This window comes from Mobula birostris, chromosome 15 (genome assembly GCF_030028105.1).
Source record: "Mobula birostris isolate sMobBir1 chromosome 15, sMobBir1.hap1, whole genome shotgun sequence".
Classification (NCBI taxonomy): Eukaryota; Metazoa; Chordata; class Chondrichthyes; order Myliobatiformes; family Myliobatidae; genus Mobula; species Mobula birostris.
The window spans coordinates 70,611,095-70,632,854 of record NC_092384.1 but is presented as its reverse complement, the minus strand read 5'-3'; the positions used below and the strand labels follow the sequence as shown (position 1 = coordinate 70,632,854).

Genomic DNA, 21,760 nt, shown 5'->3' with positions numbered 1-21,760 from the left:
CATAGACTGCCAATCCCACATCAAACCCAAACCTATTAGGAGCAGACGAGGGCACTCAACTCAATTTGAAATACTAACTACCAAGTCAGATGCGTGCAGCAATTCATTTTCCCCCCGCACAATTAAAGCATGGAATAATCTTATTCCTAACACAGTCACACAACCAAACGCAATTAAATTTAAGGCAGCTTTTCTTCTTCAAAAATCTCCTTAAGCCCACCCTCTGCCACCTCCAGTTTAAATTCCATGCGGAATATTTTGGAGGATCAAGAACCAAGAATGAGATTCAACGGAAGACTCTCTTAAGTGGGCATTGAGGTATTAACATTTGGAGACAAAAGGATGAATCCTGCAGCAGTGACATGGTGTATATTACTTGAGGTTGTCAGAGAGGGTCATTATGCTATCGAGGGCTGTTGAGATGCTCTGCTGGAGCGGGAGGGGCGCTGCAGTTGGAGTCGGCGCTGTCAGGGGAGGCCCTTTGCCCTACGCTTTTCGGAGTCGCTGTGGAGGAAGAGAAGGGATGGCCGAGTACCAGCCGGCAAGGTCTCTCCTCTGTCTGTCTATCTATATCTACATAAATATCTCTATGGCGTTGCTTTATGAAGCGGCGGGCGAGAGAAAACCCGAACCGGATAACCGGGCGCCGCTCGGGGAGGGCTGGTCACCAGGCCGTGTAACCAAGGTCACGGAGGATAGGGAATGAAGAGGCGGTGGGGTATAAAGGCAGTGAGTTTGTGAGAGAGGATTTGGTATGAGACCGGTTTGAGGTGATGGAGGGAGGGTGAAGAAGTGGGAGGAGTCTGAGGTAGTAGAGGGGAATGTTGGGTTTGGGTCGGCCCTTCAGTACAAAACTCCAATCACAGGAAAACACCTCTTAACATCTCCCGATTGATTACCTTTCAGAATTTTGAATGTCCTAATAATAACTTATAAATCCAGTTAGTAAAAACCAGTCTTAAGCATTGCTCCTTGCTTAGTGTAGTCCCCTTTTCCCAGGAATAAATCTGATAAAGCTGCTCTAACGTCAAACCAGTATATTCTTGTTTATAGTTTATTCTAGTGGTCAATCTGGTTGTATTCTATCAAAGGAAAAACCTATTTTTCCTGAAGTGAAACAACTTCTTCAAGATACAGGGTCAAAATTAGGCCATTCAGCCCATTGAACCTGCTCTGCCACTCAATCATGGCTGCTGATTTTCAACACCATTGTTCTGCCTTCTCTTTACAAACCTTAACTCCTTTACAATCAAGAACCTATCGATTTCTAGACTAGCCTGGTAGCAGATTTGTAAGGTCAGAAACAAATTCATTTTGGCAAGTAATTCACTACTTTGTTCCTTAAAACTGATCAAGATTTTCATCATCTTTTCTAATATTTTCTGGTGTGGCTTAGTGTCATTTTTACTTGGTAGTACTCCTTTGAAAGGCTTCAGGATATTCTGCTACATTAAACACATTTTGTTCAAGTATATAAGTACAATGTTCAGTTTGCAGTGCATATTTAATTTAACATCTTACATTCCAGTGTCTATTCATCTAAATCAAGGGTTCCCAACCTTTTTCCATGCCATGGACTATAGGTCAGGAGCCCTATCTAAATGTAGTTATTTCAATGTACAGTAGTCTTTTGATAGTTTGTGAAATAATTAATGAGAATGAGTGTTGATTGAATGAGATAAGTTGCTGTAATGCAGATCATAGTCGAAACAATAAAGGGATGAATGTTAGGACAGATTCAAAACATGAAACAGAAAGAATGTGATAATGTCAATGAAAAGCTCTAGAATTCTTATTGTTCTTCTCCTCAATAAACCAGTAGAACATTTTAAGCAAATTCTTCACATTTATGACACACACAATATGCCAAAAATAGAGTGAGAATAGTGCCTGGATATGATATATGTTTACTAATACAGTATGCATAATTTTAAAAAGCCCCTATTTTTATAGTCATAAAGACATCAGTTATATTTTACTTAAATGTTCAGGCAGCATGAATTTTTGATCTGGAGGTTTGAGATGAAGCCATTTTTAAGCTTCATTCTTAAAATGAAACTATTGCATTTTAAATTGGTTTAATGCTGAATTATGCATGTTAATCTCCAACAAAATTAGTAAGAAAAGGATTGGCATAGTACTTGAATTCAGCTTTATTGCAACAGAGAGAACAATATTAATATTGAGCTGTATTGTTATTCTATTGTTGTCTCTGCCCCTTAATTTTTGACTCATTGAGCAATCTTAGGGTTGAAATTTATGAGTGGACGTTGTCAAGAATGAAGTTGGTGTGAAGGTGATGACTGCCCCATCTGAGCCAACATCTACATCTACGCTCTGTCCGCCAGAGAAAGCAGGATCTCCCAGTGGCCACACATTTTAATTCCACATCCCATTCCCATTCTGACATGTCTATCCACGGCCTCCTCTACTGTAAAGATGAAGCCACACTCAGGTTGGAGGAACAACACCTTATATTCCGTCTGGGTAGCTTCCAACCTGATGGCATGAACATCGACTTCTCTAACTTCCGCTAGGCCCCACCTCCCCCTCGTACCCCATCTGTTACTTATTTTTATGCACACATTCTTTCTCTCACTCTCCTTTTTCTCCCTCTGTCCCTCTGAATATACCTCTTGCCCATCCTCTGGGTTCCCCCCCCCCCCCCGGTCTTTCTTCCCGGACCTCCTGTCCCGTGATCCTCTCGTATCCCCTTTTGCCAATCACCTGTCCAGCTCTTGGCTCCATCCCTCCCCCTCCTGTCTTCTCCTATCATTTTGGATCTCCCCCTCCCCCTCCACTTTCAAATCCCTTACTCACTCTTCCTTCAGTTAGTCCTGATGAAGGGTCTCGGCCTGAAACGTCGACTGCGCCTCTTCCTAGAGATGCTGCCTGGCCTGCTGCGTTCACCAGCAACTTTGATGTGTGTTGCTTGAGCCAACTGTACTTTGAATTTCAGGAGCAGTTCCAAATAGTACTGACGCTTTTGGAAGTGGAACCAGTATTAATCCTGGCAAAGTAAATATCAGCACACGTAGTGTTTAAAACAAATCCATAATCCATTGCAGTAACACTGGTTTTTAAGGGAAGGATATCTGAAATATAACAGAAATATAATGTAACATGTGTTATGAAGCTGCATGCTGTTTAGCTTTAGATGAAGTATATGTTGTCAAAGCCTGGAGAAATGAACAAGAAACAATAAAGAGAGGGAAAGGTTCTTATAAACAAAATATTTTAAACTGTTTGAAAGGATAGACTTTATTACAACTCTCAAATTGGATTTGCATGTGTTTGAAAACGATTTCTGAGGTTACAGAGAAAGTCCATAAGTCATAGGAGCAGAATTAAGCCATTCAGCCCATTAAGTGTGTTCAACATTCGATCATGACTGATTTATTTTCCCTCTCAACCCCATTCACCTGCCTTCTTTCTGTATCCATTGACACACTTACTAATTAAAAATCTATTTAAAATACCCAATGACTTGGCCTTCATAGCTGCCAGTACAAATGAATTCCATACATTCAGCACCCTCTAGCTAAAAAAAATTCCTTCTCATCTCTGTTCTAGTGATATCCTTCTGTTCTGAAGCTGAGCCCTATGGTCCTGCACTCTCCCACTATTGGAAACATCCTCTCCACATCCCAGTTTATCTTGGCCTTTGAATATTGATAGGTTTCTGTAGAAAGAGCAAAATGGAATAATTCTTTCAAGGTGCCAACGCAGGAATGATGGCCCAAATTGCCTTTACCTGTTGGGTGATTTAATGTAAAGAAGGTGATGGTGACATCCCTTGACATTTCTTGTTTAGGATGATTTGCTGGTCAAGTATTGCAGTTCTTCATAAAAAGCCTTTGTTGGGTATGGAATTGATGGAAGAGCAAATAAAAAAGAAGAGATTGTAATCCTTGGCAATGATGCATGTGAAAGCAATTGAAAATAAGGGAATTTTGGTTAATTGCAATTTGGAGCAAGACTTATGCTTTATACATGCTGGTATAGGAGGTAGAGATAAGTTGGTTGAAAAGTCAAGAGGATGTGGAATGCAAAGAGGAGTTGTAGAGGTGAAATGTAAAGGTGAAACATATATTTTTAAAATCTAGTATTAGGAGGAAGCCATTCACTCTTTTGGTTGACTTCAACTCTACTGCCTTTGACTCTTATCCCATTGATCCTTTTACCCATCCAACAAAAAAGTGGTGGTCTCAACCTTACACATTTGAAAGAATGAAGCAACTGCAACCTTTTTAAGATAAAATCCCACGTGCCCACAAAAGTGTGCTTCCTGATTTTGATTCTGAATGACCTAGATCTAATTTTAATTCTCTGCAAGAGGGAATAGCTTACATCAGACGATATTGTTCATTGGATATATGCGGCAGATGAACTTCCTTCACCTTCATTTGTCAGCATTTTTGTTCACAAACATGAGATTCTGCAGATGCTGAAAATCTTGAGCAATGCACACAAAATGCTGGAGGAATGCAGGTCAGGTAACATCTATGGAGGATAATTAAAAGTCGATGATTTGGGCCGAGCCTCTTCCTGAGGACACTGTTTGCTCATTCTGCTTAGAAATATCCGTTTCTACCTTCTGCTGAAATATGTCTATGCTGTTTATTAAAAATATTCCCTGTAATAGTGGGTTCTATACTGTAAGTACACTCTAGGTAAAGATTAAAGTTTCATGTTGATGACCTTTCATCAGAACTAGCCAAAATTGGAAAGCAATCACATTTTAAATAGCAGAGAAAGGAGAACATTGGATAGAGCAAAGGGGGTATCTGTAATAGTGTGTCTAGACTACGTTATCAATGGTATTCTGAAAAAAACATATTTTACAACTACTACATTTCCTTTCTACTGTTTTTTAATTTATTACTAGAAATATTTTTGAAAAACTCTACACTAGCTACTCTTGCATATTTCATTTTCTAGATTTTTTTTGTATTATATCTTAAATTGTTTGGTCTCTTTCATTACTTTTACCATTGATGTTCAGATAATTATAATTCTGAGGATTTAGTCTGTCTCTTGAATAGAGAAATTATGTTAGCTCTCAGACTATGATCTGGCATTATTCTCAGTAATCTGTTTGTGAATAAGATTATATCTGCTATCCCTTTATTTTTTATGGGTGGCATCTGGTTTGAGGGTTTATTCCTAGCTGAGTTTGATTCTGTAGTACATATACAGCACAAGAGTGTGACACCATGCCAGTGTTAATGTATGTGGAATTCCTCCTAGTCTACTTCATTTAATTCAAATTAACACATTAGTATATTCCTTTGTCACAGGTTTACCTGTCTTTTCCTTATATGTGCCTCCTTGCTTTCTATCTTAAATATCTTTATTTCTTTTGCTATCTAACCCATCATGTACTTTAGTAATAAATTTGAGCGTTAATCTCCCTGAAATATGTAACTACCTGCGGTATTTTGTGTTTGCCCTTGAATTTCCCTGTCATCTTTTTTGTATTCTGAATTTTCTTTTATTATTTAGTATCTGTGCAATTATATCTTTATATTCACCATAATTTAGTTTTGAAGTTTTGTTTTGCTTTTCTTCCATTGGGTAGATTATCCCTACCCCATTAAATCCTTTCATGTTAGAGAAACCAGCAAGTTCCCTGTATAGTCTTTTTCACTGAAACAAGTTTTCCTTCTCATATCCCCTTCATCAAAGTTGAAAGTAAATTTATTATCCATGTATGTATACAGTGCCTATAAAAAGTATTCACCCACCTTGGAATTTTTCATGTTTTATTGTTTTACAACATTGAATCACAGTGGATTTAATTTAGCTTTATTTTTTACACTCTGCAACGGAAAAAGACTCTTTCATGTCAAAGTGAAAAAGAATCTCTACAAAGTGACCTAAATTAATTAGAAGTATAAAACACAAAATAATTGATTTCAAAATATTCCCCCCCCCCACCCTTTAAAATGACGCACCAAATCACTGACGCAGCCAGATGGTTTTAGAAGTCACATAATTAGTTAAATGGAGATCTGTATTTGGAGACCTGTGTGCAGTCAAGGTGTTTCAATTGATTGTAGTGAAAATACACCTGTATCTGGAAGGTCCAACTGCTGGTGAGCCAGTATCCTGGCAAAAACTACACCATGAGGACAAAAGAACACCCCAAGCAACTCTGTGAAAAGGTTATTAAAAAGCACAAGTCAGGAGATGGATACAAGAAAATTTCCAAGTCACTAAATATCCCGTGGAGTACAGTTAAGTCAGTCATCAGGAAATGAAAAGAATATGGCACAACAGTAAATCTGCATAGAGCAGGCTGTCCTCCGATATTGAGTGACTGTACAAGAAGGGGGACTAGGGAGGGAGACCACCAGGAGACCTATGACAACTCCGGAGGAGTTGCAAGCTTCAGTGGCTGAGATGGGAGATACTGCGCATATAGCAACTGTTGCCCAGGTGCTTCACCAGTCGCAGCATTATGAGGGAGTGGCAGAGGGAAAGCTACAGTTGAAAAAAGCCCACATGAAATCTCAGCTAGAGTTTGCCAGAAGGCACGTGGGAGTCTCTGAAGTCAGCTGGAAGAAGGTTCAATGGTCTGATGAAACCAAAATTGAGCTTTTTGGCCATCAGACTAAATGCTATGTTTGGCGTAATCACACATCGCCAAAGGCATACCATCCCTCCCATGAAGTATGGTGGTGGCTACATCATGCTGTGGGGATGCTTCACTGCACCAGGCTCTGGAAGGCTTGTGAAAGTAGAGGGTAAAATGAATGCAGCAAAAACAAGGAAATCCTGGAGGAAAACCTGATGCAGTCTGCAAGAGAACTGTGAATTGGGAGAAGGTTTGTTTTCCAGCAAGACAATGACCCCAAGCATAAAGCCAAAGCTGCACAAGAATGACTTAAAAACAACAAAGTTAATGTCCTTGAGTGGCCAAGTCAGAGTCCAAACCTCAATCCAATTGAAAATTTGTGGCTGGACTTAAAAAAAGGCTGTTGACTCTCAATCTTCATGCAATCTGACAGAGCTTGAGCAGAGAAGAATGGGGGAAAATTGCAGTGTCCAAATGTGCAAAACTGACATAGAGTCCTAACCATACAGATTCAAGGTTGTAATTGCTGCCAAATGTGCATCTATTAAATACTAACTTGAAGGGGGTGAATATTTATGCAATCAATTATTTTATGTTTGATATTTGTAACTAATTTAGATCACTGACCACAAAGTAGTCTTTTTCTGTTGATCAGTGTCAAAAAAGCCAAATTAAATCTATTGTGATTCAATGTTGTAAAACAATAAAACATGAAAACTTCCAGGCTGGGGGGGGTGGGAGGGGGAATACTTTTTATAGGCACTGTATGTTGCCATATACTATACAGTGATTCAGTTCCTCGTGGGTATACTCAGTAAATTCAAGAAACATAATAGAATCAATGGAAGACTGCACCCAATAGGACAGACAAACAACCAATGTGCAAAAGACCCCAAATTGTGTCAATACAAAAGAAACAAAATAATAATAAATAAATAAGCAGTGTATATCAAGAACATGAGCTGAGTCCTTGAAAGTGAGTCCATAGGTTATGGGAACAGTACAGTAACGAGGCAAGTAAAGTTATTCCCTCTGATTTAAAAGTCTGATGGTTGAGCATAATAACTTCCTGAACCTGGTGATGTGGGTTTTGAGGCTCCTTTATCTTCTTCCTGATTGTGTTGCATCTATCCCTGCCTCAACCCACCTGCTACTGAAACCCTCATCTTCATGTCTGCTGTTCTTCATACTGGAGTCTTCTTAGAGCTGCAGTGTTTACCACTCTCCATAGCTTGAGTTCATTGAGGACACTGGAGAATAACCATGGGTGACAATGATTAGAAATTCTGGCAGTCATAAAAATCTGAGGAATGATGAAGTTTTTAAGATCATAACCATTATCTAGAACTACTTCAAATTGAAATGGCTTGTGAAGTGAATCCATCCCATTTTTAGTGGCAGAGGATTGTAACTTTGTGGGAAATAATTGCATTTCACCAATCAAAATGTTGCTATTCAATTTTGTTTGCAAATATACTTTGCCTTTATACCCCCAGAACGTGTCAAAGCATGTTAAAGATTTTAAAAATTAGCATTATTTGACACATGTACATCAAAATATACAGTGAAATGTGTCATTTGCATCCACGATCAACACAGTCTGAGGATGTGCTGGAGGCAGGCCAGAAGTATCACTATGCTTCCAGTGCCAAGGTAACATGCCCAGAACTTACCAACCCTAACCCGAATGTCTTTAGAACGGCAGGGGAAACCTATGTGGTCACAAAGAGAACATAGAAACTCCTTATAGATAGCAACATGCACAAAATTGCTGGAGGAGCTCAGCATGTTAGGCAGCATCTATGCAAATGAATAAAGGGTTTACGTTTTGGGCTGAGACCCTACTTCAGGACTCATAGATAGCAGTGGGAATTAAACATAGATCACTGGTGCTGCAAAGCATTATGTTAACTGCTACGCTACAGTGCCACCCCAATTACAACCAGCTACAGAGTGGTCAGCAATATATTATAGGAAATGATGTAGCAGATGCCAATGAATAATCTAGTTACTATCTCAAAGAGTTAACTATTTTAGTAATACTAGGTGAGGGATAATTATAAATCAGCACATCATTAAGAGCATTTATACATTTGCTTTTGAGCTTGTCACTTACAATTGAATTCAAGTCTTATGTGCAAGACAGCCAACACAACATTGTGGTCCTTCTTCATTACAACACCGTAGAATCAGAGTGAAGTGTTTTGAAACGGGCTTAAACCCAGATCTTTCTGATTCTGAGACCAACCAACTCTGTAATCAATGACTTTTCCTCATTTCAAACTCTGGTAATTGCAGGGAACTTACTTTCATTTGAGGAAAATAGCTGCTGGCAGTAAGTAGCAGAGGTCTGTGAAGGTGTACCCTGAAGTGCAAGGAAGTAAATGGTTCTTCAAGTGAGGCAAAGTTTCCACCACCATCATGTTTACTGACTGAGGGCAACAATTTATCAAATGCAAAGTGATATAAGCATTGAACATGGAACATTACAGCACAGTACAGGCCCTTCAGCCTGTGATGTTGAGCTAATCTTTTAACTGACTCTAAGATCAATCTACCCTTCTCTCCTACGTAGCCCTCTACTCTTCTGCCGTAATTTTGAGAACCATCCCTTATTTCACTTCAGCTTCTCTACATATTGTTTTGGTGCGAACAACAGCTGCTCTGTTATTCTCCTTTATACCACCTCCCTGGTGTTATAACAGTATTCAGTCAGAAAGATTAATGACTCCGTGCTCCAAGAGGATGGAGAAATTATACTTAATTCAGATACCAGACTATTCTCTTGCTGAAGTGCACAGCCAATATTTAATTTGACCAGCTTTAACCTTTAAACACAGTGTTAACACTTTTATGGAGAAAGCTGCAGATTAAGATTGCAGAGGGTACTAAAATTCCAGAGTGCTGTCTCTTAATTGTATATCTGAAATGCTAGAAAACAGCAGGGTAATTGTTACCATATCATTAACTGATGAGTTTATTTGATAACTACTGTTTAAAGCAAAACGTTTGCATTGTGGACCAATTAGCTGAACATCCCCGCTCCCCAATGACATGATAGCCATGAAAATGCTTCCTTTTTATGGTGTTCTGACAAACTGAATGTACTAATCTGACATGCTTAAGATTCATCTGTATGGGTTCTCTCTGTAATTTCTGCCTGAATGCTGTATGGATTTTGTGAATGTGAATGGATTTTGTCAGCAATCATGCTTCTCACATTCTCTTACATTGAAGGAGGCTATTTGGCCTATTGGATGTATGCCAGCTGTCAAAACATTCCCAGCAGTCCCATTTCTTTCCATCCCCACCTCCAACATTGGATATATCCACACTTTTGATTTATATTCTCAAACAATATTGGTCATTGGAACCAGAAAGGAGACAGCTTTTCTATTTGTCCTCTTCAGAAGATCCTTTTCACAATACCATTACCTTCATCCATAGCTTCTAGTCAGATACTTAAAACTCAATTAAGGATTCAGCATGACAATTTTTTTTAATTTTCCATTAGGACCGCTATTAAAGAGAGGGCCAAGCGTGCATTGAAGGTGTACGATATAGGAAGTAAATACTCAGACTTGACTCTTCCCAGAGCTTCAGTGCTTGTGCCTCTATTGATAAAAAACGAGGAGCTCCACGTACTGCTCACAGTCAGATCCATGAAGGTAATGTACAAGTGAATAGAAAGTGTAAGCAATGTCTGAGTTAGTATGATGACAGGGTATTCGTGGCCAGTCAGCCACAGAGATCAGCAATTCACTGGTGCGGTAACCTCTGCATTTCCAACACTTTTAATGGATGGGCAATGAGCCTTCTAATCCCTGACAGGCTCTTTAATTGTAGAAATACATTTTATGTGTCATTATATATTTCTTTTATAGAAATCACTTTAAAATATATAATCATAAATCAGGATAGACCACCATTAAGGTGAAATCAAAATACTGCAGCTTCTGGAAAGCTGAAATAAAAACAGGAAATACTCAGAGTACTCATTCGATCAGGTGCTGTCTGTGAAGAGAGAGGATCTAATGAATGACCATCTAGCTATCTGCACACTGACCTTTCTGCCCTCCCCCTCCCACTGACTTGTCTATCCTCAGGTTCTCCACCCTGACATCTGCCCTCCACCTCCACACTGAATTGTCAATCCTCAACCTTCTCCACACTGACCTGTCCTTCCTCAACCTTCTCCACACTGACCTGTCCTTCCTCAGCCTTCTTCACACTGACCTGTCCTTCCTCTGCTTGATTCGCACTGATCTGACCTTCTTCAACCTTCTCCACACTGACCTGTCCTTCCTCAGCCTGATCCACACTGACCTGACCTTCCTTAACCTTCTCTACACTGACTTCTCTGTCCCCAGCCATCTCCACACTGACCTCTCTGTCCCCAGCCTTCTCTACATTGACTGTCCACTTCTGTCTTCTCAACTACCATCATGATGTTGCATGCAAACTTGAACAACAACATCTCATATTCTACCTGAGTGATCTATATCCCAAACGGATGAATATTGAATTGTCGCATTTTAAATAATCTATGTTCCCCTCTGTCCATCCAAGGCCAATATGTTCCATACTTGTTCAGAGGCCTTCTGCACTGAAGGCATTACCTCCTCTGCTGAGTATTCACTCATCAATGTTATCATAACCTCCTCCTGAATTTGCTGTTATATTGATTTTGCTGCTGAGCTATTATGGTTATTAACTAAAGGTCTAGCTGAGTTTTCTCTTAATTTGTAGAGGGTTTGTAAATGATCTAAAGAAGGAAGATGAGCTGGTGTTCAATTAACATAAAATTAAAATAAGATCTTTGTGTGCAAGATGTGTACTAATTTATGATGACCAACACCTTATCCAGTCTTATATTTCTAAACATTTGAATAGTGTGGATTGTTCAAAAATTTCACAGGTGTATTACTGTTTGAATAAATTTCAAGATGAGTCAGTTGAGAAATGTTAATGGAATATTACAGATGTGAGTCATAAAATTACTAGAACTACTCAGTTGATAAGTCAGCAAGTAATCCCATTAAGAGGATTTAGATTGCAGCGCTTTTGATCTTAACTCAGAAATTAAATTAGAAAAGTCAGTGCCATAATTTAGATGTATTTATTATGCATTTCAAAAAGATGAGTTTTGTACAAACAAACTTTTTCCAGTGGATTATAGTCCTTGACTTCATATAAAGTGGATGGTTTGAATTGTGAGTGAAGATGTGTAATAAAGTGCACAGATTTTCCAATTATTAAAATCAATATTTAAAAAAAACATTATTTCCCAGTTTCTGTGGGAAAGACTTGAGTATTGGTGAATCATCTGTGCTTGTAAAGGATGTTGATAAGAAAAGAAAGCAACTTGGCTTTTTCCAGCCGGAAAATTTTATGGTGATGCTCGGTATCCCAGTCTCCTATGTCGTAAGGACCATGCAGAATAAGAAAGTGGTGTGTGGGGTGATTGAACCCTCATCTGGTCAAAAAGTGAGAAAATGTGGAATTGATAATTGGTTTATTGCTGCACACTTATAGTGGAAAGCTCTTCTTTGCATGCCTTCTAGACATATTGTGCCGTACATAAGTACACTGAGAAAGTACAAAAAGAAAGTTGAATACTGAATCTTGTGTTATAGTTACAGAGAAGATGAAGTGCAGATAGACAAATAACATCCAAAGATCATGACAATCTAGACTGGGATTGTGATCAAGAGTTTATAGCAAGAGAGGTGTGTTGAAAAGTCTTACAACAATGGTTTGAAGCTGCCCTTGAGCTTGATGGTATCTCAAAAACTTTTATATCTGCCGTCCATTGGGAGGGGAGAGAAGAGAGAATGGTGGGAGGATCTTTGGCAGGTTTTCCAAGGCAGCAGGAAGTGTAGACCAAATCACTGGAGGGGAGTACCATTTTCCTGAGGGACTGGGGCTGTGTTCATAGCTCTGTGATTTCTTGCAGTCTTAGACAGTTTGACAGGTGTCTAATGAAAATGTCAGAACTGTCTGTTCAGTAATGATAGATTCCGAGTCTTAAATTTAGTGAAAAAAATTATAAAACTTAAACCACTTCTAACACTTTAAAATTCTTTTTAATAATCTATAAGCGCTTTAAGAAGTTAATCTATTGGACGTGCATAGCACAGAAACAGGCCCTTCAGTGCACGGTCATCAAATACCTATCAGTGCTGATCCCATGTTAGATCAGAATCAAGTTTATTATCACCGGCACGTGACATAAAATTTGTTAAAGCAGCAGCAGTTCAATGCAATACATAATCTAGCAGAGAGGAAAAAAAAAATAAAAAAATAATAATAAACAAACAAGTAAATCAATTACATATATTGAATAGATTAAAAAACATGCAAAAACAGAAAAGCTGTATACTTAAAAAAAAAAGTGAGGTAGTGTCCAAAGGTTCAATGTCCAGTTAGGAATCGGATGGCAGAGGGAAAGAAGCTCTTTCCTGAATCACTGAGTACATAGAACATAGAATAGTACAGCACATTGCAGGCCCTTCAGCCCACACTGTTGTGCCGACCCTCAAACCCTGCCTCCTATATAACCCCCCACCTTAAATTCCTCCATATACCTGTCTAGTAGTCTCTTAAACTTCACTAGTGTATCTGCCTCCACCACTGACTCAGGCAGTGCATTCCACGCACCAACCACTCTCTGAGTAAAAAACCTTCCTCTAATATCCCCCTTGAACTTCCCACCCCTTACCTTAAAGCCATGTCCTCTTGTATTGAGCAGTGGTGCCCTGGGGAAGAGGTGCTGTCTATCCACTCTATCTATTCCTCTTAATATCTTGTACACCTCTATCATGTCTCCTCTCATCTTCCTCTCCAAAGAGTAAAGCCCTAGCTCGCTTAATCTCCGATCATAATCCATACTCTCTAAACCAGGCAGCATCCTGGTAAATCTCCTCTGTACTCTTTCCAATGCTTCTACATCCTTCCTATAGTGAGGCGACCAGAACTGGACACAGTACTCCAAGTGTGGCCTAACCAGAGTTTCATAGAGCTGCATCATTACATCACGACTCTTAAACTCTATCCCTCGACTTATGAAAGCTAACACCCCATAAGCTTTCTTAATTACCCTATACAGAGTATGTGCCTTCAGGCTTCTGTACCTCTTACCTGATGGTAACAGTGAGCAATGGGCATGCCCTGGGTGCTGGAGCACTTAGCCCATAACCTCCAATACCTTAGCAATTTTATTGCTTATTGACATGGTACTTGTACTGTATAGCCTACAATATAATAAGGGACTACTTTATGTTTTAGTAACACGTCATTGCATGTGCTATTAGGTGCATATTGAGCATGCGCTATTAGGCAGGAATTGATCTGTACATGTGTGTCGAGTTCGGTTTCTGCCAGTAAAGAACCATGAACCTTAGCTCCCATCTGCAGCGTTTTTATTAATAGCATTGTTGTGTAACCAGGCCACATGCACAACAATTTGGTGATGAGGTTAATGAACCTACATCGTATCAGAACGCTGTGTTTTAATTGATAACGACACTTGGAAGAAGAGCGCAAGGAGCGGGAGAAGGAGGCAGAGCAAGGCCGCGAGTCTGAAAGGAAACGGGAGCACAGCTCGGGTCGGGAACGTCGGGAGACCAAGAGACACAGTTGGAGCCGCAGCACGTCCAGCCGAGACCACAGCTGGCACTGACCCCCAGGGGCTGAGGGTCTGCCTGCCCCAGAAAGGAGATAAAAAGGAGCGACACACACACATCTAGACGGAGTGCGCTTGTGGCGCTAGCAAAAAGGACACGTGAGTTAAAAAGGAAAATAAGGGGAGAACAGAGCTTAATTAACATAACAAAGATGGCGATAATTGGAACCATTACAGCATTTGATAGTGGCATTGAAGACTGGGCAACTTACATTGAAAGAGTGGAGTTATATTGTGAGGCTAACGGTGTTAAGGATAAAAAGAAAGCCAGCGTCAGTATTATGGGAGCAAAAACATACAGCCTGCTGTGGAGCTTGTTAACCCCTGAAAAGCCAGCAGACAAAATGTTCAAGCAAATAGTAGACACTCTCCAACAGCATTTAAACCCCAAACCACTGATCATTGCTGAAAGATTTATATTTCACAATTCAGAATCAGAGCAAAACTGAAAGCATTTCTGAATATTGTGCTGAATTGCTGAAATTATCAGAACATTGTCAGTTTGGAGCTGGTCTATCAGACGTGTTGAGGGACAGGTTAGTGTGTGGCATGCACTGTGAAACCACACAGAAGATGCTCCTGGGTGAAAAAGACCTTACATTAGAGAAGGCGCTGAACATTGCAATATCAACGGAAACAGCAGCACAGGGTGCTTCAGAGATACAACAAAAATCTCTGGAATATGCTATGAATAAAATGTCACTGAACTGAAATGAAGGAAAGAAATGTTACTGTTGTGGGAACATATCACATGACCCTGATGATTGGTGGTTTAAAGACAAAGAATGCAGAAACTGTTTCAAACAGGGCCACACTGGCAGAGTTTGCAAAGCTAGTAAACAGCAGAAAAAGGACAAAACACAGAGAAATAAGAAACCCCAGAAAGGAAAATACAACAATGTGCACAAAATGGAAAACGACTCAGACGAAAGTGAATTGTCTTGTCTGCAACTTCACAGCATGAAAGAGTCAGATGATCAAAGAGTAATATGGATCACTCCACATATGGCAGGCGTGAGACTGAAAATGGAGTTGGACACAGGCTCAGCTTTAACAGTGATCTCTGTACACAGCTACAAATGGACCGTTTTCTCACATACCTCTGAAGCGAACTAAACTACTGCTAAAGACTTACACAAGACAGAAAGTGCTTCCCAAAGGCAAAATTAAAGTGACAGTGACCTACAGAGACAAAACACAGCAGCTGAACCCCTATGTACTGAAAAATGGAGGACCACCATTGCTGGGATGGGAGTGGCTCAGGAAAATCCAGTTGGAGTGGCACACCATCAAGGCACTAGATGTGTCAACAAAGGAGGGCAGCTTGGCGGGGAAGATGTCCGCAGCTCTCCTCTCACCCATTGTGGACTATTACAACGACAAGGAGGAGCTAGACAGCATCGACGATGAGGACGAATGCAGTATCGGTGGCCACGACTTGGATGAAGATACAGAGGATGCAAGTGAGACTGATATTGCCAATAAGCAGGATGATGAAGACTACTTGGAAGTAAAAGAGCAGATGTACCAGGAGAAGTTCACATCTCTCAAAAGACAGCTGCAGCAGTTACAGGAAGGCACTTTGCAGGAGTATCAGAAAAGGATGAAGAAACCAGATCAACAATACAAGGAAAGAATACAAAATGCAGAGCTTTTTCTGCAACTGGAGACAGAACAAGTGGAAAGGAATCATATTAAAGAGAAGAAAGCAGCAGTGAAGGTCAGGCTATCTATTTGGAATCTAAGGAGAATATGAAGATTGGCTGTGTAATTGAGACATGGGTAAAGAAGACAAGTGATAGCACAAAGATGCGTATATATCTAGGGCAGCTGCACAGAGGAGTCTTCATTATCTGGAGGCGATCTGCTGCCAAGAACTCTTAGCAAGTTGGAGGCGCACATCTTTTTAACTCCCTATGCTCAGAGGTCAACTTTTCATGCCTTTTATATGGAAACCTGTATTAAAACAAACAAGTTTATTGACACACATTACCTGGAGAGGCAGAGAAGACCCCCCCCCCCCCAGAGACTTAAGTTATAAAGGCTTGTTATCATTTGATATTACTATGTTACTTTGTTATAATTTGATATTAAGTTACTAAGTAAACAAATGGTAGGCGTTTATATGTTAAGGGTAAACATATTCGTTTAGCATAGTGCCCCATTAAAAAAAACTGTTGATATACTATTAAAATAAAAGGGGAGGAATGTACCATACAGCCTACAGTGTAATAAGGGACTACTTTATGTTTTAGTAACACATCGTTGCGTGCGCTATTAGGCATGTATTGATCTGTACATGTGTGCCAAGTTTGGTTTCTGTCAGTAAAGAACCATGAACCTTAGCTCCCGTCTCCAGCATTTTTACTAATAGCATTGTTGTATAACCAAGCCACATAACAGTACTTTAATGTTGTGGGAGTCTCTGCCCGCACCACACCATCAAACAGTTCGTTCCAGATTCCAGTCATCTTCCTGAGATCCCTTCTACCCCTTACCTTACACCTGTGCCCTCTGGTTTTAATAATCGCTACTAAAGTGGTAGTTTTCTAGTGTCTACCTTACCTGCACCCCTCACAACTTTATATAGCATCATCAAGTGCCCACTCAGTCTACTCAGCTTCCAGGAGAGCAAACCCCAAATATCTATTCTCAGCTCGTAACTGAATTGTTCATTTCCACACAACTTCCTGGTGAATCTCCGTTGCACCCTCTTCAGTGCAATCACTCCTTAAAATGTAGCAGCGAAAACTGCACATAGTTCGTCGATTAGCCAATGTTTTACAAAGCTGTACCATAAAATCCCTGGTGTTACATTCTGTGCCCAGTGTATTGAAAGCAAGCATCCCATATGCTTTCTTCACCACCTAGGACCTGGGCTGCCATCTTCTTAGACCCTTGCAATTGTTAAACTTAACAAGGTATAGAGATGGAAATAAACTTCGTAGAAAAAATACTTTGAAATTATTCTGATTCTCACAGTCATCCACTTCCATTACAATTGTTAGCAAAATCCACCTTGCATATTTTTGGACCTTGAGCAGAAATATCTGGCAAGTTTAGACCATGAGCATTGGGCATTTAGTCTAAGTTGGTGTGCTCTTGTTTATCTCCATTACCAAACCCACACTCAATACACATAGCCCATGATGGGATCTTGCCTGCAACCATGCAAGCAGAAATCGAATAAGTGCTGTTAGTTTGGCTGGGTGTTGACTACATATGATGACAGTTTTGTTGCATTCACTCTGTAAACCTAACTATTTATCATCTTAGTGTAAACTGCACACCTCGCAGGTTGGAGACATCTATAGGCAACAGCACTTGTGAGTTACAGATAGCACCTGAATCAGTGTGTCCTTGAAGCATATATTTTATATCAAGAGTTCAGGAGATGTGCAGTTCGGATGGCTTTCTGCTGATCATGGTGGTTTCAGGGTAGAATAGAAAACTTGCATAATTAAATACGACCTGCAGTAAAACTGCCACCTGATTTATTTCCTACAGTCATATGGTATTGCTGCCTACTATAGAAGAGTGTTTTATTTGTAATTTCCAACAACCGCTATTTTAAGTTTCCAGAATAAACTTGTACATGTTGCATATCTGAAGATAGCAAACAGCTAAAAGGTGAAGAGAGCATTTAATTTTTGCTGCACTTATAATATCTGCGACGCAACATCAGCCAGTTTCAGACTGACAATTTTCACAATAGTGCACTCATTGGTTGCACCATTGCAGTATTGGCAGTGGGTGGTGCAGAATCCAGATTCAGAATCAACTTTATTATCACAGACTTATAATCATATCTGGAGATACAGCACCATAGCAGGCCCTTCTGGCCCACACTACCAAATTACACCTATGTGACCAATTAACTTGCTAACACTTATGTCCGGAATTTGTCAGGGCAAATGTACAAACTCCTTACAGACAGGGGTGGAACTGAACCCGGGTGGCTGGCACTGTAATAGTGTTACGCTACCATGCTGCTTATGCTGTGAAATTTGTTGTTTTACAGCAGCAGTACAGTGCAAAGACATAAAATTACTATCAATTACAAAAAAGAGTGCCAAGAAAAGGAAAAATGAAGTAGTGTTCATGGGTTCATGGATCATTCAGAAATCTAATGGCAAAGCTGTTCCTGAATTACTAAGTGTGTGTCTTCAGGTTCCTGTACCTCCTTCCTGATGGTAGTAATGAGAAGAGAACATATTCTGGATGACAAGGTGTTTAGAGATGGATGCCACCTTCTTGACGCATCATCTCTTGAAGATGTCCTTGATGGTGAGGTGGGGGTTGTACCTGTGTTGGAACTGTCTGAGTCTACAATGCTCTGCAAGCCATAAGAATGGTTCTGTGCCGTTTTCAGTATCCCTTGTAACTAGCATAATTCCATGCTAGTTAAGTTGGTCCAGCAACAACAGATTCTGAAAAGAATGAGAAAAATAGAGTTTTAGTTAATATGGAACTGGCAATAGAATATTAGAAATAAAGCTTTTTTGATTGTTCCTTCATGAATGTCACCCGTGTGCACTGTCCATGAACTTGATTCATTAATTATGGTACATATCACCTACATAAATGATACAGCTAAATATTTATGTCACTAGCAGTGTAGGAGAAAAATACAGTTATAGTCTGTTACACTTAATATTATTGTGCAGATGGGTAGATTATAGTAATCATTGTACTGTGGAGGAAACTTCTAAAGTAATTTCCAATGATATTTCTCTCTAACTGAGTTTTTCTGTTAAAGTTGCACAGCAGCCAAGGGGAGGTTTGCTTTCCTGGTGGGAAGCAGGAAAAGAAAGACAGAAGTGACATAGATACAGCTCTCCGTGAAGCTCAAGAAGAAATCGGCCTTCCTCCAGATCAGGTGGAAGTTATCTGCAGGCTGGTCCCTATCATCAACAAGGTAACAGTGGCTTGCAGGTATCTGGACCAGAGCTAGACTATGGCTAGTTCTTAGTGAATTATAGTACAGGGGTACTACTGTGGTAGAGAGGAGAAATAAACTCACAGGTCAAACTAATTACTCTCACTGTAACTCCTAACTCCACGTGCCAGAATAAGGGTTATAAATGCGAGGAGGTCTAAGTGGCACTTAAAGATTTGAGGGTTATAGAAAGCAGTTTTGCCAAAGATGGCAATATTAACAAATGTACGGTGAATCACGAAGTCAACAAGAATGTTGCCAGGATCAGGATGACTTGAGTTATAAGGATAGATTGGATAGGCTGAAGCTTTCTTTCTTGAAGTGTAGGAGGCTGAGGGGTGATCTCATTGAGGTATATAAAACCACGAAGGGCATAAAAAGGTGAACGGTCATGGACTTTTCCCCAAAGCTGGAAACTAAACGACGTAGATTTAGGGTAAGAAATGACTTGATGGAAAAAGAGTGGTGGGTAGGTGGACCATGCGGCAAGAGGAGGTGGTAGAGCTGCTGAAAAGGCTTTTGGACATGGATGGGAAAGGAACCAAACAGGGGCAAATGGGACCAGCTCAGATAGGGATCTTTATCAGCATGCACAAGTTGGGCTGAATTGTGAGTAATTTGCCCTTCATGTCTGTTGATTGATGTTCTGTGTATCAAAAGGCTGGTTAGGAAGGAGACTGTAGAGATAATGGGAGATGGAAATGGAAACTGAATTTCACAAGTCACTTAGATAGTGTATGATTAGGTATGGCTAGCTTTTGGGGAGAAATATCAGCATGGACAGGGAGTCAAAGAATGTACATAATTATAATATTTATCTTTCTGATCCACCACAGGATGATACTTTGGTGACGCCAGTGGTGGCATTTATCTCAGATACCTTCCGGCCACAGCCCAATGCTAACGAAGTGAGTGACGTGTTTATCCTTCCATTGCACCACTTCTTAAAGTCAGAGGAGCACTCTTCCACTCCGTACATCTCGGGAATGTTGCTGCACTTCTTTACATTTAAAGATCAGCAGCTGCAAAAGTCATTCACCATATGGGGCCTCACTGCATGGATCTGTATTATAGTGGGCTACTTCGCCCTAGGTCAAAAGCCCTTGTTTAAGGTTGATTTTGACATTGATAATCCAGTGGCAAGTATGGAGAAATATCTCATGGCAAAGTATGCAACTAGTAAGTTATGAGCATGTTTGGTACGTTCCCTCTTTCTGTCTTCAAGAGGACAGGGATTAATGTATTTTATGAGATCTTGTGGTTTCACATGTAAGTTGGTCCACATTGGCCATTCTAATCGTTTACTTCAACATATAATTTTTGTGCTGTCACCTCAATTTCTGCACATTTTAGTTTAATTTTCCATGTTTTCAGTGCTGATTCTTTGTTGTAAACTGCCAACTAATTAAATTGAATCTTTTGCAATGTTACCACAGTTTCTTTAGGATTGCTGATGACGTGTTGTGGATTGGTGTATCAGGAACATTCTCTGTTTAATAAAATATATACATAACACACACAGAAAAATAAATTATTTTAGTTATCAGTATACTTCAGCTATCACACAGCCCCTTGTCTTTTTTCAATTGTGCTAAAAGTAACTTGTCTGCTGAATTGACCTTCCACCTTGGGTTCAGTTCTCTCCCAGAACACTGGCATTTGTTGCAAAGTGTGCTATCGTAGGAAGTTGTGGGAGATCTTCCACTGACTGCCTCTCCTCTGTGCTGTTAGTCAGGTGAACAGTCTCAAGCAGCACATCATGTGGCAAACCAGCCACATCTCAACAGGAGGAATTCTTGCATTCATTCTGCTTCACTGTCAACTCTGTCACCTCTTAATAGATTTCATGACTAGTTTGTGTTGCTTGTGAGTTAGTGGCTTCAACAAAATAATGCTTCCAGTGGAAAATCTACCCGAAATATCTGGTTCCAAGGAAAATCATTCATCAATGAGTTTATTTATTTAGAGATACAGTATTGTAATGGGCCCTCCTGGCCCAGTGAGTCTGTGTTGCCCAGTTATACCTATTTGACTAATTAACCTACTTACCTGTGTATTTTTGGAATATGGGAGGAAACTGGGGCACCCGGAGTAAACCTACACAGTCATGGAGAGAGCATGCAAACTCCTTACAGACAGCGATGGAACTGAACCCAGTTCACTGGTGCTCTAGTAGTCTTACACTAACCGATAAGCTGCTCTGCTGCCGTTTGAATCAACCATTTCAGTTGCATTGAGTATGTTGCAGCGGTATGATTTCATGAGGGGTTTAAACAGGGTAAATGTTAAGCAGGCTTTTTCCACTGAGGTTGGATGAGACTAGAATTAGAGGTTGTAAGTTAAAGGTAAAAGGTTAAATACTTAAAGGGAAACATGAGGGAGAACTTCACACAGAGGATGGTGAGAGTGTGGAATGAACTACCAGCAAGAGTAGTGGATCTGGGCTCAATTTCAAAAGTTAACAGAACTTTGGATAAGTACATGGATGGGGGCAGGGGTGGTATTGAGAGCTATGGTCTAGGTGTAGGTCGATAGGACTAGGCAGAATAGTTTGACA

General features: G+C 40.1%; 2 protein-coding genes across 6 annotated transcripts in view; both read left to right on the top strand.

The window, feature by feature from the left end:
• The window catches only part of bola3 (bolA family member 3), a 33,482-nt gene extending 23,319 nt beyond the window's left edge, over nucleotides 1–10,163 (top strand). For all 5 annotated transcript variants that reach the window (XM_072279960.1, XM_072279959.1, XM_072279958.1 and 2 more), the window contains one exon: nucleotides 10,095–10,163. The gene's annotated coding sequence lies outside the window, so the exon portion shown is untranslated. The remainder of the gene's footprint in view (nucleotides 1–10,094) is intronic.
• Nucleotides 463–20,754, top strand: nudt7 (nudix (nucleoside diphosphate linked moiety X)-type motif 7). The gene is made up of 4 exons (XM_072279954.1): nucleotides 463–546; nucleotides 10,095–10,248; nucleotides 19,024–19,182; nucleotides 20,040–20,754. Exons 1-4 carry the CDS (start codon nucleotides 524–526, stop codon nucleotides 20,391–20,393), a joined length of 690 nt encoding a protein of 229 aa, XP_072136055.1. The 5' UTR covers nucleotides 463–523; the 3' UTR covers nucleotides 20,394–20,754.
• Nucleotides 20,755–21,760: the final 1,006 nt, after the last annotated feature.

What these genes read in the sequence shown, in the direction of transcription:
- nudt7 (XM_072279954.1), top strand. Translation starts at nt 524, where the DNA reads ATGGCCGAGTACCAGCCGGCAAG. An exon ending in GCCGAGTACCAGCCGGCAAG is followed by an intron (nt 547 to 10,094) that starts GTCTCTCCTCTG and finishes ATTTTCCATTAG; the next exon opens with GACCGCTATTAAAGAGAGGG. An exon ending in TCACAGTCAGATCCATGAAG is followed by an intron (nt 10,249 to 19,023) that starts GTAATGTACAAG and finishes TTTCTGTTAAAG; the next exon opens with TTGCACAGCAGCCAAGGGGA.